Source organism: Oncorhynchus tshawytscha, linkage group LG02 (assembly GCF_018296145.1).
Source record: "Oncorhynchus tshawytscha isolate Ot180627B linkage group LG02, Otsh_v2.0, whole genome shotgun sequence".
Taxonomy (NCBI): Eukaryota; Metazoa; Chordata; class Actinopteri; order Salmoniformes; family Salmonidae; genus Oncorhynchus; species Oncorhynchus tshawytscha.
This window is the reverse complement of record NC_056430.1, coordinates 17,182,831-17,202,731: the sequence shown is the minus strand read 5'-3', so window position 1 is coordinate 17,202,731 and position 19,901 is coordinate 17,182,831. Positions and strand designations below refer to the sequence as shown.

The window sequence follows — 19,901 nt, the reverse complement described above, 5'->3', positions numbered from 1 at the left end:
TTCTTTCTCCCTCATCCCTTTTCCCAGCGCCAGAGAGAAATAAAGAGCTGGGGTTGCAGAAATCCGTTTCCAAGCAGCAGCTCAGGCTCTAAGATGGATAGAGGTGGTTTGCATGGGGAGAGGGAGAGAGAGAGGGAACGAGAGAAAGATTATTAGGGATATAGAGAGGGGAGGAGGAAGGGAGGGTGGGCAGAGGGAGGAGAGAACAGGGGCATGCAAAACAGATCAGATAACAACAATTGTTTTTCCACCATCCTTTCCCAGAGGCTGCTGCATACTACCTTCTCCCAGGGAGAGAGAGAAAGAGAGCGAGAGGGAAGTGTGACTTTCACCTGCTGGAGACAACCAGCCTCTCTCTGCTCTGTTCCTCTCTCAGCCTGCAGCTACCGAATCTGCTTTCAGCCTCGTGCAGACACAGAGCAAGATCACAGCACTACTGGAACAGCTGCACTCAGGGCTGCTTTCTCCAACACTCCTGCATTCTCTCACTCTAACATACACACACAGGCACGTCCAGAACTCTACCACGCAAGCGCTCCTCACACACTCAGGCAGGCACACCCCCTCTCATTATATGTGCAGTGAGAAGCTCTGCTCTGCTTGTGTGGGTGTGAGCAGTGGGCTGTGTTTCTCTCTGGTAGCAACAGCAGCACTAGCAGCAGGACTGGTCCAGTGGAGGGCAATCACCTCACTCTCTCCAGACTCCAGGACAGCTCACCCCCAGGACTCGGGAAGCCCTCAACAAGCCTTTCTCTCTCTGTTTCTTGTTCTATCTATCTCTCCATTCTCACTCTCTCTCTGCCTCGCCGTGACGCAGTGTTTCTGACCTTCATTCCCCTAGTGCACTCAGTGTGGACCAGTGGGACAGCCATGGAGGATACTCTCACCTGCAGCCCCGCCACCTTTTCCCAGGTGTTCGGACGTCAGGGACAGCTCATGCAGGCCAGTGAGTAACCAAACCAACCTACCCCGTTATTAAACATGTCAGTGTTTTATCCCCCATCGGCTTCCTGGAGATCCCAGATCAGATCGTTAAAAGCCTGCTCTATCTGTCAGTTTTAACGGATCTCCTGGCTCTCACTGAAACCTTAGTTCAGCTGGTGCTTGGAGGCAACAGAGACTGTTTCAGACAGAGCGAGGCTGAGATCTCATGGGATTGCTGTTGCACTTCTCCAGTCTCTTTGGAGTAGAGGGGTGGTTTCTATGTAGGTTGATATTACGGGAGTTGGCAGAGGTCTGTGTACAGGGGCTTTAGGTGAAGTGTAAGGTGCACAAACCATTGCAGGATGTTGTTTGTTTTGTTTTTGTGCCCATGAGGAAATATGCGGTTTATGTAGCTGCTGGTACTCATGGTTAATATCTGTGGCTGTGCTGAGTTGTAGCACTAGCAGGGCTGAGTTTACATATCCAGTGTTCAGTATAGAGAGGGAGGCATGACATCATAGTAGTGTAATCTCACAACAGGGTAATCTCCACAGCGCAGGGAAAAAGGGGATACCTAGTCAGTTATACACCAGAAATGTGTCTTCCGCATTTAACCCATCCCCAGAGAGGTGCAGGGGGCTACCTTAATCGACGTCATCGGCGCCCGGGGAAAAGTGGGTTAACTGCCTTGCTCAGAACAACAGGTTTTTACCTTGTCAGCTCGGGGACTCGATCCAGCAACCTTTCAGTTACTGGCCCAACGCTCCTACCGGCCAGGCTACCTGCCACCCCAGATACATATCACTGTTATTTTCACAGAACATCTGAAATCTATATTGTTCCCTTGTTTGACAAGTTAAAATACCATTGGGAATTCCATCTTCGTCAAACTGCCTGCCTTCATGACAGCAATTTTTTCTTCTTTACACAGTTTACTACAATAGCAAGGCAGCAGTGGAGCAGGCCCTGAGAGACTATGTAGGAATGTCTCTCTCTCTCTCTCTCTCTCTCTCTCTATATATATATATATATATATATATATGTTTATTTATATATTTATGTATATATATATTACACTCTCACACGTTCCAAAATAATAAAGATATTTCAAATGTCACATTATGTCTATATACAGACTTGTAACGATGTGCAAATAAATATAGGCTGTATTTACATTGGTGTTTGTTCTTCACTGGTTGCCCTTTTCTTGTGGCAACAGGTCACAAATCTTGCTGCTGTGATGGCACACTGTGGAATTTCACCCAATAGATATGGGTAGATATCGAAATTTGTTTTCAAATTCTTTGTGGGTCTGTGTAATCTGAGGGAAATATGTGTCTCTAATATAGGTCATACAGAACATTTGTCAGGAGGTTAGGAAATGCAGCTCAGTTTCCACCTAATTTTGTGGTCAGTGTGAGCCAGGTCTGCCTACGGCAACCTTTCTCAATAGCAAGGCTATGCTCACTGAGTCTGTACATAGTCAAAGCTTTCCTTAATTTGGGGTCAGTCACAGTGGTCGGGTATTCTGCCACTGTGTACTCTCTGTTTAGGGCCAAATAGCATTCTAGTTTGCTCTGTTTTTTTGTTAATTCTTTCCAATGTGTCAAGTAATTATCTTTTTGTTTTCTCATGATTTGGTTGGGTCGAATTGTGTTGCTGTCCTGGGGGTCTGTGGGGTCTGTTTGTGAACAAAGCCCCAGGACCAGCTTGCTTAGGGGACTCTTCTCCAGGTTCTCCAGGTTAATCTATGGAAGGTTTGGGAATCGCTTGCTTTTAGGTGGTTGTGGAATTTAACATCACTTTTCCAGATTTTGACAATTTTGATAATCGGCCCAATTCATTATTTGGTGTTTTACGTTGTACACTGAAGACATTTTTGCAGAATTCTGCATGCAATTTGGTGTTTGTCCCATTTAGTGAATTCTTGGTTGGTGAGCAGACCCCTCTCTCTCCCTCTCTCTAGCCAACGTCTTGCAAAGAGAACTTACCCACTTCCTTGGATGGCTCCCCGCTACCATTAATACAAACTGACTCTTCACACATGTATGTTGGGTAATGAGGAGGGCGTTGGGCAGATTAATAAACAGTGCCATTCAACAGAGACACACAGTATTAAAAAAAACTATTAGATTGGGAACACACGGTATTAAAGCATAATGCGCAAACAGAGAGTTGTTTGTGATAATGAGAACATAACTCACTAACACATGTTCCTTGGCCGGTGTAATGAGCTGTGGTGCGGTGCAGTCTAGTGGATCTGCTATCTCTTCTGTTATTGTGCTTTATTTAGCCGACTCGCTGCTGGGCCATGCAGTGATTTGATGAGATAAATGAGCTAATCCAGCCCGGTGGTGTATTGTCATTGTTATTGCCGAGAGAGCGTCTCTCTCTGTTCCTCTCTTCTCTTTGCATAAGAGCAGCCTTATATAAATAATGCTCTTTGTTTGAGTGTATCTGTGGACTTATTAAGTGTGTTTTGTATTCAGGAGCGTATTACTGTCTGGGTGGTGACAGGGCCCTGATTAATATTCTGCCTCTGACTGGGCATCTCAGGAGGCTCTTCACTAAGTGTGTGCTAGGTTTTGAAGTGCTGCTGATGATGAGACTCTTCTGTTGTATCTAGGAGAGCAGAGCTAGGTCTTATTATATAGGACAAACCTTTATCTCTCTTACACACACACAGTCCTGATTTATTCACACACACCGCTGCTACCGTATGTGGCTGATCTCAAATGCTGTCACATTTGATGCCTAACACTTATCTTTCTCTTTGAGTGTGGGGGAACATTCAGTACACAACTGAGCTTTAAGATGGCTTAGAAAATGTTTTCGAAATAGTAGGCCTAGTCGAGGTACAGTGTGTACCATGCTAAATGGAAATGTGCTTTTGCACTTACGCAAATGAAGGGGTTGATTGAGTCACACCAACTGTACTGTAGCTTGGTTTGTACTATCACGCCCACTCTGCCTCACCAAACCTATTAAGCTAATGCAATTACTGTATGCAAATCAGCTACTCAGTGAAGATGCTGTTAATATTTAATGTTTTTGAACAGGTTAGAATTCTAAGACAGAACCTCTTTTTTGTTGTTGTCACAAAACATTGTACACTACCGTTCAAAAGTTTGGGGTCACTTAGAAATGTCCTTGTTTTTGAAAGAAAAGCACATTTTTTTATCCATTAAAATAACATCAAATTGATCAGAAATACAGTGTAGACATTGTTAATGTTGTAAATGACTATTGTAGCTGGAAACGGCTGATTTTTAAAGGAATATCTACATAGGCCTACAGAAGCCCATTATCAGCAACCATCACTCCTGTGTTCCAAGGGCACGTTGTGTTAGCTAATCCAGATTTATCATTTTAAAAGGATAATTGATCATTAGAAAACCATTTTGCAATTATGTTAGCACAGCTGAAAACTGTTGTTCTGATTAAAGAATCAATAAAACTGGCCTTCTTTAGACTAGTTGAGTATCTGGAGCATCAGCATTTGTGGGTTTGGTTACAGACTCAAAATGGCCAGAAACAAATAACTTTCTTCTGAAACTCATCAGTCTATTCTTGTTCTGAGAAATAAATGCTATTCCATGCAAGAAATTGCCAAGAAACTATAGATCTCGTACAATGCTGTGTACTACTACCTTCACAGAACAGTGCAAACTGGCTCTAGCCAGAATAGAAAGAGTAGTGGAAGGCCCCGGCTCACAACTGAGCAAGAGGACAAGTACATTAGAGTGTCTAGTTTGAGAAACAGACGCCTCACAAGTCCTCAACCTGCAGCTTCATTAAATAGTACCCACAAAACACCAGTCTCAACGTCAACAGTGAAGAGGCGACTCTGGGATGCTGGCCTTCTAGGCAGAGTTGCAAAGAAAAAGCTAAATCTCAGACTGGCCAATAAAAATAAAATATTAAGATGGGCAAAAGAACACAGACACTGGACAGAGGAAGATTGGAAAAAAGTGTTATGGACAGATGAATCTAAGTTTGAGTTGTTTGGATCACAAAGAAGAACATTCGTGAGATGCAGAAAAAAAATGAAAAGATGCTGGAGGAGTGTTTGACACCATCTGTCAAGCATGGTGGAAGCAATGTGATGGTCTGGGGGTGGTTTGGTGGTGGTAAAGTGGGAGTTTTGTACAGGGTAAAAGGGATTGTGAAGAAGGAAGGCTATCACTCTGTGGACAGAGCTTAATTGGAGCCAATTTCCTCCTACAACAGGATAATTGACCCAAAGCACAGCTCCAAACTATTTAGGGAAGAAGAAGTCAGCTGGTATTCTGTCTATAATGGAGTGGCCAGCAGAGTCACCGGATCTCAACCCTATTGCACTGTTGTGGGAGCAGCTTGACCGTATGGTAAGTAAGAAGTGCCCATCAAGCCAATCCAACTTGTGGGAGGTGCTTCAGGAAGCATGTGGTGAAATCTCTTCAGATGACCTCAACAAATTGACAACTAGAATGCCAAAGGTCTGCAAGGCTGTAATTGCTGCAAATGGAGGATTCTTTGACGAAAGCAAAGTTTGAAGGACACAATTTTTATTTAAATTAAAAAATCATTATTTATAACCTTGTTAACGTGTTGACTATATTTCCTATTCATTTTTCAACTAATTTCATGTATGTTTTCATGGAAAACAAGGACATTTCTAAGTGACCCCAAACTTTTGAACGGTAGTGTAGGTTTTAGCCAGCGTCATTATCGTCACCTATCAATATTGGATCAATAATAGGTTTCTGTGCCATTCTCTAGGTTTGTCTTTCAATGTGATTCTCTGCTCCTCAACAACATGGGAAGAGTTGCTATAACATTGCAGTCATTATTTATAGGGGCTGCACACCCTCCCACTCATAGAATTAACTCAAAATAATGTTAATGACCACACATGCTAAGAACTGTAGAGACCCTGTGTTAATAAACTTTGATATCGACTTTGCCACTTCAGCATGCTTTTGTGGCACAGTCGATGCCACGCAGCGCCTTGGTCCAGAAGGTTGACGGTTCGCCCACCACCACAAACGAGCTCACTTTCCCTGCCTGTTTCATTAGGCCAACACTATGATCAGAGCCGTCTGTAGACAATGATCAACTAGGGAAATATCTGATATTGTAAATGTTGATGCCATATTTATAATTATATAAATTATGCAAATACATTTCCGCCAACAGGTTTCTGTGCCAATGATCCACACAACCAATAAACAAAGCATTCCGACTAAAGGCGCTTCAATATCATGGTTTACGTTTTTTAACACCACAATAAATATGTCAATAATATGGACAAACAGAAAATACACCCCTCCCTACCTTGTATCCAGTATAGAAGGCTTGGCTTGACAATCTCCGAATGTCATTAAAAGTTTTAGTGTTTTGTAACAGATGTCTCTTTCCATTCATCAAATGGCCGCTGCACAGTTGTGATTGATTGGTTGTATACTGTATGTCAGTAAAAACATGTACATCAAATCAAATCAAATTTTATTTGTCACATACACATGGTTAGCAGATGTTAATGCGAGTGTAGCGAAATGCTTGTGCTTCTAGTTCCGACAATGCAGTAATAACCAACAAGTAATCTAACTAACAATTCCAAAACTACTGTCTTATACACAGTGTAAGGGGCTAAAGAATATGTACATAAGGATATATGAATGAGTGATGGTACAGAGCAGCATAGGCAAGATACAGTAGCTGATATCGAGTACAGTATATACATATGAGATGAGTATGTAAACAAAGTGGCATAGTTAAAGTGGCTAGTGATACATGTATTACATAAGGATGCAGTCGATGATATAGAGTACAGTATATACTAGGTTATATATACGTATGCATATGAGATGAATAATGTAGGGTAAGTAACATTATATAAGGTAGCATTGTTTAAAGTGGCTAGTGATATATTTACATTTCCCATCAATTCCCATCATTAAAGTGGCTGGAGTTGAGTACAGTGCATTCGGAGAGTATTCAGACCTCTTGACTTTTTCCACATTTTGATACGTTACAGCCAAATTTTGAAATTGATAAAATATTTTTTTCCCCCTCATCAATCTACACACAGTACCCCATAATGACAAAGGGAAAACAGGTTTTTACAATTTTTGGTAATTAAAAATAAAAAACAAATACCTTATTTACATAAGAATTCAGACCCTTTTCTATTAGAATATATTCTTTTGTAAAGGTGTATCCTGTTTCCATTGATCATCTTTGAGAGGTTTCTACAACTTGATTGGAGTCCACCTGTGGTAAATTCAATTGTTGGGCATGATTTGGAAAGGCACACACCTGTCTATATAAGTTCCCATTGTTGACATTGCATGTCAGAGCAAAAACCAAGTCATGAGGTCAAAGAAATGTCCATAGAGCTCCGAGACAGGATTGTGTCGAGGCACTTCTCAGTAAATGGCACATGACAGCCTGCTTGAAGTTTACCAAAAGCCACCTAAAGACTCTCAAAACATGAGAAACAAGATTCTCTGTTCTGATGAAACCAAGATTGAACTCTTTGGCCTGAATGCCAAGCGTCACATCCGGAGGAAACCTGACACCATCCCTACGGTGAAGCATGGTGGTGGCAGCATCATGCTGTGGGGATGTTTTCAGCGGCAGGGACTAGGAGACTAAACCTTGACTTTGTTGTTCTTAAGCCATTTTGCCACAACTTTGGAAGTATGCTTGGGGTCATTGTCCATTTGGAAGAACCATTTGCGACCAAGCTTTAACTTCCTGACTGATGTCTTGAGATGTTGCTTCAATATTTCCACATCATTTTCTTTCCTCATGATGCCATCTATTTTGTGAAGTGCACCAGTCCCTCCTGCAGCAAAGCACCCCCACAACATGATGCTGCCACCCCCATGCTTCACGGTTGGGATGGTGTTCTTTGGCTTGCAAGCTTCCCCCTTTATCCTCCAAACATAATGGTCATTATGGCCAAACAGTTCTGTTTTTGTTTCATCAGACCGGAGGACATTTCTCCAAAAAGTACCATCTTTGTCCCCATGTGCAGTTGCAAACCGTAGTCTGGCTTTTTTATGGAGGTTTTGAAGCAGTGGCTTCTTCCTTGCTGAGCGGCCTTTCAGGTTATGTTGATATAGGACTCGTTTTACTGTGGATATAGATACTTTTGTACCCGTTTCCTCCAGCATCTTCACACGGTCCTTTGCTGTTGTTCTGGGATTGATTTGCACCATTCGCACCAAAGTACGAGACAGAACGTGTCTCCTTCATGAGCCGTATGACGGCTGCATGGTCCCATTGTGTTTATACTTGCGTACTATTGTTTATACAGATGTACGTGGTACCTTCAGGTGTTTGGAAATTGCTCCCAAGGATGAACCAGACTTGTGGAGGTCTACAATTGTTTTCCTGAGGTCTTGGCTGATTTCTTTTGATGTTCCCATGATGTCAAGCAAAGAGGCACTGAGTTTGAAGGTAGGCCTTGAAATACATCCACAGGTACACCTCCAATTGACAAAAATTATGTAAATTACCCTATCAGCTTCTAAAGGCATGACATCATTTTCTGAAATTTTCCAAGCTGTTTAAAGGCACAGTCAACTTAGTGTATGTAAACTTCTGACCCACTGGAATTGTGATACAGTGAATTATTAGTGAAATAATCTGTCGGTAAACAATTGTTGGAAAAATTACTTGTGTTACGCACAAAGTAGATGTCCTAACCGTCTTGCCAAAACTATAGATTGTTAACAAGAGTGGTTGAAAAACAAGTTTTAATGACTCCAACCTAAGTGTATGTAAACTTCCGATTTCAACTGTATTTACGCACAGACATTTATCTACGACAAGTCAATGTGATGGAAGCACAAAAATGCATATTGCTTGTATGCAGATTTTAGAATATTCGCAAGAAAATCGGTTGCCAATTGGACTGAAGTGTAGCTATAGACACCTTAAAGACTGGCAAGTGTGTTAGTCCAGTGACACTTTGATTATGCCTGCACATCATGCATGGGCAGATTGGCCGTCTGGCAAATGCCAGAAGGGACGGACCATGTTTCGTTAGGGTGGGCTGGTCAAAAAAAAAAAAAAAAAAAAATACTATCTCTGTTGCTATAATAATCTATATTGAGCATTTGGCTGACCAGTGGGCATCGGTCGGCCCCCCTACCAAGATGGGCTGCCCGGTTTTCTGATTGGCTGAGGTGGCGTAAATTCACATTCAAAGTCAAACGTGTATCATCAAAGAGAGTGAGACCCGCTCTCTTTGTCAGTCACTCAGTCAGAACATATGATCATGGATTATAAAAAACAGAAAGTTGGTGCCGAAAAAGTTAGAGAGCCCAAAAAAAAGGATTCTCGAGGCCGACACTGCTAAATGTCTCAAATGAACGACTTACAGTATTTGCTAAAAGTTCTGGTTCAGTTATAGTGGTGAGTTGTATCTCCAGACTCCATTGTTGTTTGTACATGCAATATCTGTTTAAAGATGAGCTGGTTGAAAATAGGTGTTCAAAAAGGAGGCAGGCCATGTTTTGCCAGTCACTAGTACAGTAAAGGTTGAGAGACCCTGTACTGTAGTGTACTGCTTATCTTATGTGTCAGTAGCACTACCGTCTGTGTGTGTGTGTGTAAGTAGCTAGTGGTGTGATGTGGCCTGGTGTGGGTAAAATGCCAGGGCTGAATTTTTGTCCCAGTCCGCCCATGCATCATGGTTCACCAGCCGTCCCACACATATAAAGAATAAGTTACAGACCAGCCAAAACAAGCGTCTAGGAATTGCACTTAAACTCTCCCCTCCTATTCATCTGGAGGTTGAGCATTTTAAGCAGCTAGGCTTGCTATCTGTGGACAAAAAGAGTAGTATTAATTAAACTTGGTCTGAATAATCACGTACTCAGCCCCCAGGTAACTATTTTTCATTTGTTAGAGACGTCCACCAGTGTAATACCAGAGCACGAGATTTTCACTGTTTTAAATATGAGTCTATCTGATAAGAAGATATACTGGCCCTGTTGAGTGGAACAAACTACCACAGCAACTCAGTCACACCAACCATAACCTCTTTTAAAAATAATGTCAAAAGCTGGCTAATGTGTGAACAGTAGAACATTTTGATGTCTATATCTATGTAACTGCATATGTATTTATGTATAAAAATAAAAAGATGTCACTGGTGTAGAGAGGAGTAGGCAGGACGCAGTCGCAGGTTTAGAACGACTGAATTTATTTAAGCGCCATAGATCAAAGCAGCACGAAACCCAAACGCTGTTGTGCTCAAAATATATCTTTATAAACAAAAAGGCAAACTCAAAGTGCAAAATATAAAGTATCAGGAAATAGTGGGACTGATTCCTCTCAGGAAAACAAGTAACATTTACAACCGACAAAGACAAATGTCCGAGGGAGAATATATACAGTGATAAATTGGGGATTGGAACCAGGTGTGTGTAATGATGACGAGACAAGTCTGGGGTTGATGAGTAAAGGGCGTTTGCCAGCAGCAGGTTCGGCAGCCCCTAGAAGGACGGCGACGCCGAACCCCTGAGCTGGACAGCCAAAACGACGACTGGTGTGACAATAGGGACCACAATGGAAGAAGTCCGACTTTATTGTGTAATCTCGGTCACTTTTAAAAATCTTTGTACTGTGTGTATATACAGTGCATTCGGAAAGAAGTCAAACCCCTTGACTTTTTTCACATTTTGCTACGTTTAAGCCTTATTCTAAAATGGATTAAATTGTTTTTTCCCCCACATCAATCTACACACATACCCCATAATGACAAAGGAAAAGGAACTAAGGATACCAACAATATCAATTGTTTCTGACTGTGACTCTAATGGGAAGATGACAGTAATGTTTTAGTGGTCAGTCTGGACACACAGAGAGAGTTGGAATATTGGCCTTGATATTTTTTTTATTGAATATCACATTTACATAAGTATTCTTTTACCTTTTACTCAGAACTTTTTTGAAGCACCTTTGGCAGCGATTACAGCCTCGAGTCGGCTTGTGTACGACACTACAAGCTTGATACACCTGTATTTGGGGAGTTTCTCCCATTCTTCTCTGCAGATCCTCTCAAGCTCTGTCAGGTTGGATGGAGAGCGTCGCTGCACAGCTATTTTCAGGTCTCCAGAGATGTTCGATTGGGTTCAAGTCCAGGCTCTGGCTGGGCCCCTCAAGGACATTCAGAGACTTGTCTCGATGCCACTCCTGCTTTGTCTTGGCTGTGTGATTAGGGTCATTGTCCTGTTGGAAGGAGAACCTTCACCCCAGTCTGAGTTTCTGAGCGCTCTGAAGCAGGTTTTCATCAAGGATCTCTCTGTACTTTTCTCCATTCAACTGTTCCTTGATCCTGACTAAATCAAATCAAATCCAATTTTATTTGTCACATACACATGGTTAGCAGATGTTAATGCGAGTGTAGCGAAATGCTTGTGCTTGTAGTTCCGACAATGCAGTAATAACCAACGAGTAATCTAACCTAACAATTCCACAACTACTACCTTATACACAAGTGTAAAGGGATAAAGAATATGTACATAAAGATATATGAATGAGTGATGGTACAGAGCAGCATAGGCAAGATACAGTAGATGGTATCGAGTACAGTATAAACAAAGTGGCATAGTTAAAGTGGCTAGTGATACATGTATTACATAAAGATGCAGTAGATGATATAGAGTACAGTCTATAACGTATACATATGAGATAAATAATGTAGGGTATGTAAACATTATATTAAGTAGCATTGTTTAAAGTGGCTAGTGATATATTTTACATCAATTCCCATGAATTCCCATTATTAAAGTGGCTGGAGTTGAGTCAGTGTGTTGGCAGCAGCCACTCAATGTTAGTGGTGGCTGTTTAACAGTCTGATGGCCTTGAGATAGAAGCTGTTTTTCAGTCTCTCGGTCCCAGCTTTGATGCACCTGTACTGACCTCGCCTTCTGGACGATAGGGGTGAACAAGCAGTGGCTCGGGTTGTTGTTGTCCTTGATGATCTTTATGGCCTTCCTGTGACATCGGGTGGTGTAGGTGTCCTGGAGGGCAGGTAGTTTGCCCCCGGTGATGCGTTGTGCAGACCTCACTACCCTTTGGAGAGCCTTACGGTTGTGGGCGGAGCAGTTGCCGTACCAGGCGGTGATACAGCCCGACAGGATGCTCTTGATTGTTCATCTGTAGAAGTTTGTGAGTGCTTTTGGTGACAAGCCGAATTTCTTCAGCCTCCTGAGGTTGAAGAGGCGCTGCTGCGCCTTCTTCACGATGCTGTCTGTGTGGGTGGACCAATTCAGTTTGTCTGTGATGTGTACGCCGAGGAACTTAAAACTTACTACCCTCTCCACTACTGTTCCATCGATGTGGATAGGGGGGTGTTCCCTCTGCTGATTCCTGAAGTCCACAATCATCTCCTTAGTTTTGTTGACGTTGAGTGTGAGGTTATTTTCCTGACACCACACTCCGAGGGCCCTCACCTCCTCCCTGTAGGCCGTCTCGTCGTTGTTGGTAATCAAGCCTACCACTGTTGTGTCGTCCGCAAACTTGATGATTGAGTTGGAGGCGTGCATGGCCACGCAGTCGTGGGTGAACAGGGAGTACAGGAGAGGGCTCAGAACGCACCCTTGTGGGGCCCCAGTGTTGAGGATCAGCGGGGTGGAGATGTTGTTACCTACCCTCACCACCTGGGGGCGGCCCATCAGGAAGTCCAGTACCCAGTTGCACAGGTCGGGGTCGAGACCCAGGGTCTCGAGCTTGATGACGACTTTGGAGGGTACTATGGTGTTAAATGCTGAGCTGTAGTCGATGAACAGCATTCTCACATAGGTATTCCTCTTGTCCAGATGGGTTAGGGCAGTGTGCAGTGTGGTTGAGATTGCATCGTCTGTGGACCTATTTGGGCGGTAAGCAAATTGGAGTGGGTCTAGGGTGTCAGGTAGGGTGGAGGTGATATGGTCCTTGACTAGTCTCTCAAAGCACTTCATGATGACGGATGTGAGTGCTGCGGGGCGGTAGTCGTTTAGCTCAGTTACCTTAGCTTTCTTGGGAACAGGAACAATGGTGGCCCTCTTGAAGCATGTGGGAACAGCAGACTGGGATAGGGATTGATTGAATATGTCTTTAAACACACGAGCCAGCTGGTCTGCGCATGCTCTGAGGGCGCGGCTGGGGATGCCGTCTGGGCCTGCAGCCTTGCGAGGGTTAACACGTTTAAATGTTTTACTCACCTCGGCTGCAGTGAAGGAGAGTCCGCATGTTTTGGTTGCGGCCGTGTCAGTGGCGCTGTATTGAAGCAACATCTCAAGACATCAGTCAGGAAGTTAAAGCTTGGTCGCAAATGGTTCTTCCAAATGGACAATGACCCCAAGCATACTTCCAAAGTTGTGGCAAAATGGTTTAAGAACAACAAAGTCAAGGTTTTGGAGTGGCCATCACAAAGCCTTGACCTCAATCCTGTAGAAAATTTGTGGGCAGAACTGAAAAGCGTGTGCGAGCAAGGAGGCCTACAAACCTGACTCAGTTACACCAGCTCTGTCAGGAGGAATGGGCCAAATTTCACCCGACTTATTGTGGGAAGCTTGTGGAAGACCACCTGAAACGTTAGACCCAAGTTAAACAATTAAAAGGCAATGATACCAAATACTAATTGAGTGTATGTAAACTTCTGGCCCACTGGGAATGTGATGAAAGAAATAAAAGCTGAAATAAATCATTCGCTCAGCTATTATTCTGACATTTCACATTCTTAAAATAAAGTGGTGATCATAACTGACCTAAGACAGGGAATTATTACTAGGATTAAATGTCAGGAATTGTGAAAAACTGAGTTTAAATGTATTTGGCCTAGGTGTATGTAAACTTTCGACTTCAACTGTCCGTAGTGCACATCAAAATAACTTTTGCAGTTAAATTCCCCATGTACCGAATAAATAATACAAGTGAAATGAGTTTCCATGGCATTTTAAACTCTAGGTCTACTGATTGTTTTGCCACACTGTTGCGTAGGTATAGTGAATGTCCTTCTGTGGTATTGGCACCTGTGCTCTCGGCCACAGCTCGCAGATACAGTGATGCACCTGTCCTCTTCACTGCCTATGAGCTATTCCTATTTGTTATTGTGGATTCATATTGAAAATTGATGCAGCTTTGAATGTTTTCATGTGTGGTATAAGTGCTAGTTAGCCTATTGCAGATCTATACAAATGATCTACCAACCGCCATTGTCAATATGGATGGTGGATAGAGGGCATGATAGACAGTTAGACTAGTAGTCGATATTGACCTGTGGTATAGTAAAAGTTAGCGAGTGGAAAAGCATAGTGCATAAGGGAAATACCAAAACACCTTGATATAGGGGAGGTACATTCAAGCAGATGTGGAAATGGGGCGAGGATGGAAGAAATTATATAGTAAAACCTGCAAAAGAGCTCATGTAAACCAGGGAAAAAACCCTCCCCTGTGCCCAATAAAAAAAAAACACATCCCTCCCCAAAGCAAAAGATACATTAGACAACACTCCCCTATTTTGGACTGACCCCACCCCAATACATTTAGAACTGTCCTTTACATGAAAACAGTTTGTACCAACTAATATTACACAGATCTCCAATCCTGACAGCATTGTTTTATGTGGGACCAGAGTTTAATCTTGCCTAAAGCTAGTGCCAAGCCTGTTTTCATCTTACGTTTTGGGCAATGTTTTGTCCCACTTTGTTCCTCCAAAAAAACTCTGGTGGTGCAAACACATTTCACAAGGGCCTATAAAGTTGGGAGATTGCCTTTAATGCGTACCATCACTCAAATCGATGCCATAGAGCTGGGGTCTGCTCTGGCTAAATGCCCCTGTACTGTACTGTAATGTCCTATGGAGAAGTTCCAGTCACCTTTCTGCTCCACTGGGTTCCAGTGATGAGAGGACAGAGGGAAAACAAGGTTATCAGCAGATTAAAGTCTATCGAGCCAATAACTCTTCATACTGTCCTCATCCCCTCTGAGGGAAAGAGGGGGGGGGGGATTGGAGGATGAGGTCAGGAGGTTGGCGCAAGGCCAATATTCCAACCCTCTCTCTGTGTGCCCAGACTGACCACTAAAACATTACTGCCATCTTCCCATTAGAGTCACAGTCAGAAACAATTGATATTGTTGGCAATATCCTTAGTTCCTAATAAAAAGCCAGTCACAGTGGTTTATTAGGCTTATGTTGAATGGCTCAGTCACAGTGGTTTTCATATCTATATTAGATTAGAGGTCCTTATTGATCATGGTTGCTGGTTATCTCCAGTGATGCTGGTAATCACTCCATCAGAGGCCATACAGGCTTAATTTAGACCTCTCTCTCTCTCTCTCTGTGGTCTAATCTCCCATATTGGATTTCAGCACTACATTAGTGCATTTGACTGCACAGATGGGCAGGCCTCATGTCTCTAATGGTCACTGTGTAAGAACTGGGTCTGTGGAACTGTGCGTGGGACTGTGTTTGTGCGTGCACTTGTGCGTACATGTGTGTGTGAAGCTTTACTGACTCAGGGTAGTCAATACTGTGTATTTATGTAAATTGCCTTCAGAAAGTATTCATACCCCTTGACTTATTCCACATTTTGTTGTGTTACAGCCTGAATTCAAAACGGATTACAAGTATATATATCACCCATCTACACACAATACCCCGATAATGACAAAGTGAAAACATGTATTTTGACATTTCTGCTAAATTATTGAAAATGTAAAAAATAAATCCCTAGTCCTTAACGATTACAAGCATACACATAACATGATGCAGCCACCACTATGCTTGAAAATATGGAGAGTGGTACTTAGTAATGTGTTGTATTGGATTTGCCCCAAACATAAGACTTTGTATTCAGGACAGAAAGTGAATTGCTTTGCCACATTTTTGTTGCAGTATTACTTTAGTGCCTTGTTGCAAACAGGATGCATGTTTTGGAATAGTTTTATTCTCTACAGGCTTCCCTCTTTTCCCTATGTCAATTAGGTTAGTATTGTAGAGTAACTACAATGTTGTTAATCCATCCTCAGTTTTTTCCTATCACAGCCATTCAACTCTAACTGTTTTAAAGTCACCATTGGCCTCATGGTGAAATCCCTGAGTGGTTTCCTTCCTCTCCAGCAACTGAGTCAGGAAGGAGGTCTGTATCTTTGTATTGGCTGGGGGTATTGATACACCATCTAAAGTGTAATTATTAACTTCACCATGCTGAAAGGGATATTCAGTGCCTGCTTTTTAAAATGTTCACCCATCTACCATTAGGTGCCCTTCTTTGCTAAGCATTGGAAAACCCCTGTGGTCTTTGTGTTTGAAATTCACTGCTCGACTGAAGGACCATACAGATATGTGTGGGGTACAGAGATGAGGTAGTCATTCAAAAAGCATGTTAAACACTATTGTTGTACCAAGAGTGTGTCCATGCAACTTATGTGACAGATCTTTACTCCTGCACTCATGTAGGCTTGCCATAGCAAAGGGGGTGAATAATTATTGACTCAAGACATTTCAGCTTTTCATTTTTTATTAATTTGTAAAATAATCCACAACAAAAAAATCCACTTTGACATGATGGGGTATTTTATGCCGGCCAGTGACAAGAAAAGCTAAATGTGACCCATATTAAAATCAGGCTAGAACACAAGTAAATGTGTAAAAAGTAAAGGGGTGTGAATACTGTATGTATGCATCTGTCTGCATGACTAGTGACTGACAGAACTGGGTTCAAATACTGTTTCAAATATCTAAATTACTTCCACATACATTCAAAGTAACTAGTCATGTATATTTATTTGAAAATACAAGTAGTTTAACATTTGAAGGTATCTGAAAGTAATTGAAAATATTAAAATACACTGACTCAGATACAATCTCATGCATTTAACACAGGTATTTGATAATGGTAATTTAAACTACTCTCAAATACAATTGAGTTGTTTGAGTTGTTATTTGGTTTTTACAAATATCCTTTCAAATACTTAAATAAAAGTAGTTGTTATTGGGCTGTGTATTTGAAAATACTAAAATACACAGAAAAAAGCATTTTAAATACCAGATACTCATATACACATGTAATCATTGAGATGGAGCAGACAGACAGACACCGGCTGATGCCAGATGACAGTAGCCCTTTATGGAGTACAGACCCAGTGACAGATTTTAATTGTAAGGTTGAAGCCATGCTCCCCAAGCTTTCGATGTGTAGAGATGCCTGTGTCGCTCATATTTTCACACATTGCATTGCAGTATCGTTTCTCTCTTCCATACTGATTTACCTTTGGGCTTCTTCAGAACTCTGTATCTCTTTTGTTTCTCTCTCTTTTACTCAGAAGCACGCACACACACACCTGACACAGCCTCAATTTCACACCTTCCTGCATTTCTGCAGATAGTAACGGGTAATTCCCTTTTCTTTTGTGATAAAAATGTAATATGCTGTCTACAGTATGTTATCACAGTGGTTGTACTCAGGAAGAGTGGCTTGTTAGGAGAGAGTGGCTTTCATACTCCGATGCTCAAGCTGTCTTAAGATCTGGGCCTCGTTTTCCAGTTGCGAAATAACCAGATGCATCGTTATTTAGGAGCCAACTTTTTAAGAGTGCTTCCCAAACAAGCACATAGAGAGAACATTTGGTAAGTGCGTCTTAGACCATGTGTGGATACTCATAGGATCGAAAGAAAAGCAGCACTGCTCTCGGATCAGCTCCTAGAGAGATATTATCACTACCACCTATGGCTGCAAATGGACTATTGAGTGTGAGGCTGCTTATTACGCGTAAACATTAATAATGCACTAAATCAAAAAAATTGGGCACATTACTGCGCACACATTGTCACATCATCAAACACATTAAGGCAAACAATTACAGACCGTAGCCTAGTCGCAATTATATACAACATTAAAAAGTTCTGCTTCCTGACAAACTCTTAGCTTCACTTTCTGTTGCGGAATTATTTTGGCAAACTTACTGTAAGTGGTGCACACATGCACTGATACATTTCTATTAGCACACACTTCACCCTGGTTGAGGCTTTTAAGCGTTTAATTGAATGTTTGGGAAGCAACAGTATGTGCTAATTGAAAGTCTACCTCAGGATAAAGGCTGATGTTGTTTTACTGAAAATAGAAACAGCAGGAGCAACTTTTTCATTATACTATAACTCTGCTCACAGATGCAACGTTAATGAAAACTCCACTGAACCTTCATACAAGATAATTAACAGTCATATTGCCAAGGGTTACATTTAGAGTTAACCTTTAGAAACCACAGGTTTACAAGCTTTTCCTTTTGTAAGAAATAACCCTTTTTAGTGGTGAGGAATGGTCTGCTATTGCCACAGCAAAATAAATATAATCCTATTTTAAATGTCTTCTGAATCCAATATGCATTGAGGTGGTCCAGCTAAACTATCATTACCTACTTAAATTGTTACAAACATGCACACTCTGCTCTGTGCACTCCCATGTGCCCTGCATGTTAAAGAGCTAGCCACTGGAGCCCTGTGTGTGAAGGCTATATATTTCATCACAACAGGAGCACATGCACTATAGCCTAACTATGGATGCACTAATTCATGTAGATCAAGAATGTCTTGTCTGTTCTAAGGCCTCTGCTCTATAGGTGCCAGTGCTATGGGTGATGTGCTATAGGGGTTTTGCTATGGAGTGTGTAACCTTCTACCTGCAATGGGCCTGTTTGCTATAAATATTGGATTTAAGAGCAAGCACTCTTGTGTTATGAGCTCTGTACTATAAAGGTATTGTCCTACACTATGGGTGTTTGTACTATTGGTTCCATGCTCTGGTGCAATGGTTAAGTTTTTTATTGTGGCTTTGTGTGTGTATATATATTTGTTCTTTATTACAGGTGTAGAGTAAATAGTTTTGTCTTTGTCTTTAGCTTGTTTTCCATCCTCCCCTCTCTTCCCAGTTTGTAGCTCTGTCGTTTGTTAGAGGAACACTGGGGGCTTGGCAAGCAGCTCAGCCTCAGCATGTCTGCAGTGGAGGACTCAACAGTGTAACTAAGAGGTTTATATTCCATACTGAGGGGAAAGGAGGCCAGCGGCGCTGGGTACTGGGTAGGGAGGTAGAGACGACAGATGTGTGGAGTCAGCAGACACAGGAAGCCTGGGGTTCAATGATGCAGAAACAAAGAAACACATCAAGAGGATGATGAGGCTTAGTTTAGCTCTCTGCTGCCAGGCTGGTTCTACTGCTGCTGCTACTGCATTCACACCTCCAAGACTCAGTTGTAAACATCTATATATGATTATAATTATTATTTTTGTTTTATTCACACCTGCACTGTTGGAGCTCAGACCTTAAGAGTTTGACTGTACACTGCTACTACATCTGCAACCCTAAATAAAAAATCTAATCTAATCTCTCCAGGCAGCACCAGTGTTAACTGACCTGAGAGAGGCAGAGCAGGGCCAGGTATAGCAGGTGTTTTAAGCAGGTTTGAAATGGCGTGTGTGTTTGAGTAAGGATGATGCTGATGCATTTACTAATCTTATTCTGGGGAGAGGGCTCACTGAGCGAGAGTACATTTACATATGGCCTGTAAAGGGCCATAAGTAAACAAGAAAACGCTCACCCAGAGGTGGCACTCCTATTGGCCGGTGACTTTAATGCGGGAAAACCTGAAATCCGTTTTACCTCATTTCTACCAGTATGTCACCTATGCAACTAGAGGCAAAAAAATCACCTTTACACTACATACAGAGGTGCATACAAAGCTCTCCCTCACCCTCCATTTGGCAAATCTGACCATAACTCTATCCTCTTGATTCCTGCTTACAAACTAAAATTCAAATAGGAAGTACCAGTGACTCACTCAATACGAAAGTGGTCCGATGAAGCGGATGCTAAGCTACAGGACTGTTTTGATAGCACAGACTGGATTCACCCTATGGCATTGAAGAGTTTACCAAATCAGTCACCGGCTTCATTAATAAGTGCATTGACGACATCGTCCCCACAATGACAGTACGT

The 19,901-nt window shown here is 42.1% G+C and overlaps 1 protein-coding gene across 4 annotated transcripts in view; it reads left to right on the top strand.

Annotated features, from left to right (window-relative positions):
• The first annotated feature begins 328 nt into the window (after positions 1-328).
• LOC112247326 (kazrin-like) overlaps positions 329-19,901 on the top strand; it is a 355,810-nt gene continuing 336,237 nt past the window's right edge. The window contains exon 1 of one of the 4 annotated variants that reach the window (XM_042331334.1): positions 329-946. In XM_042331334.1, coding sequence (XP_042187268.1) covers positions 871-946 — 76 coding nt within the window. In that variant the 5' untranslated portion in view covers positions 329-870. The remainder of the gene's footprint in view (positions 947-19,901) is intronic. The other 3 variants (XM_042331343.1, XR_006084792.1, XM_042331340.1) reach the window with 3 other exon arrangements.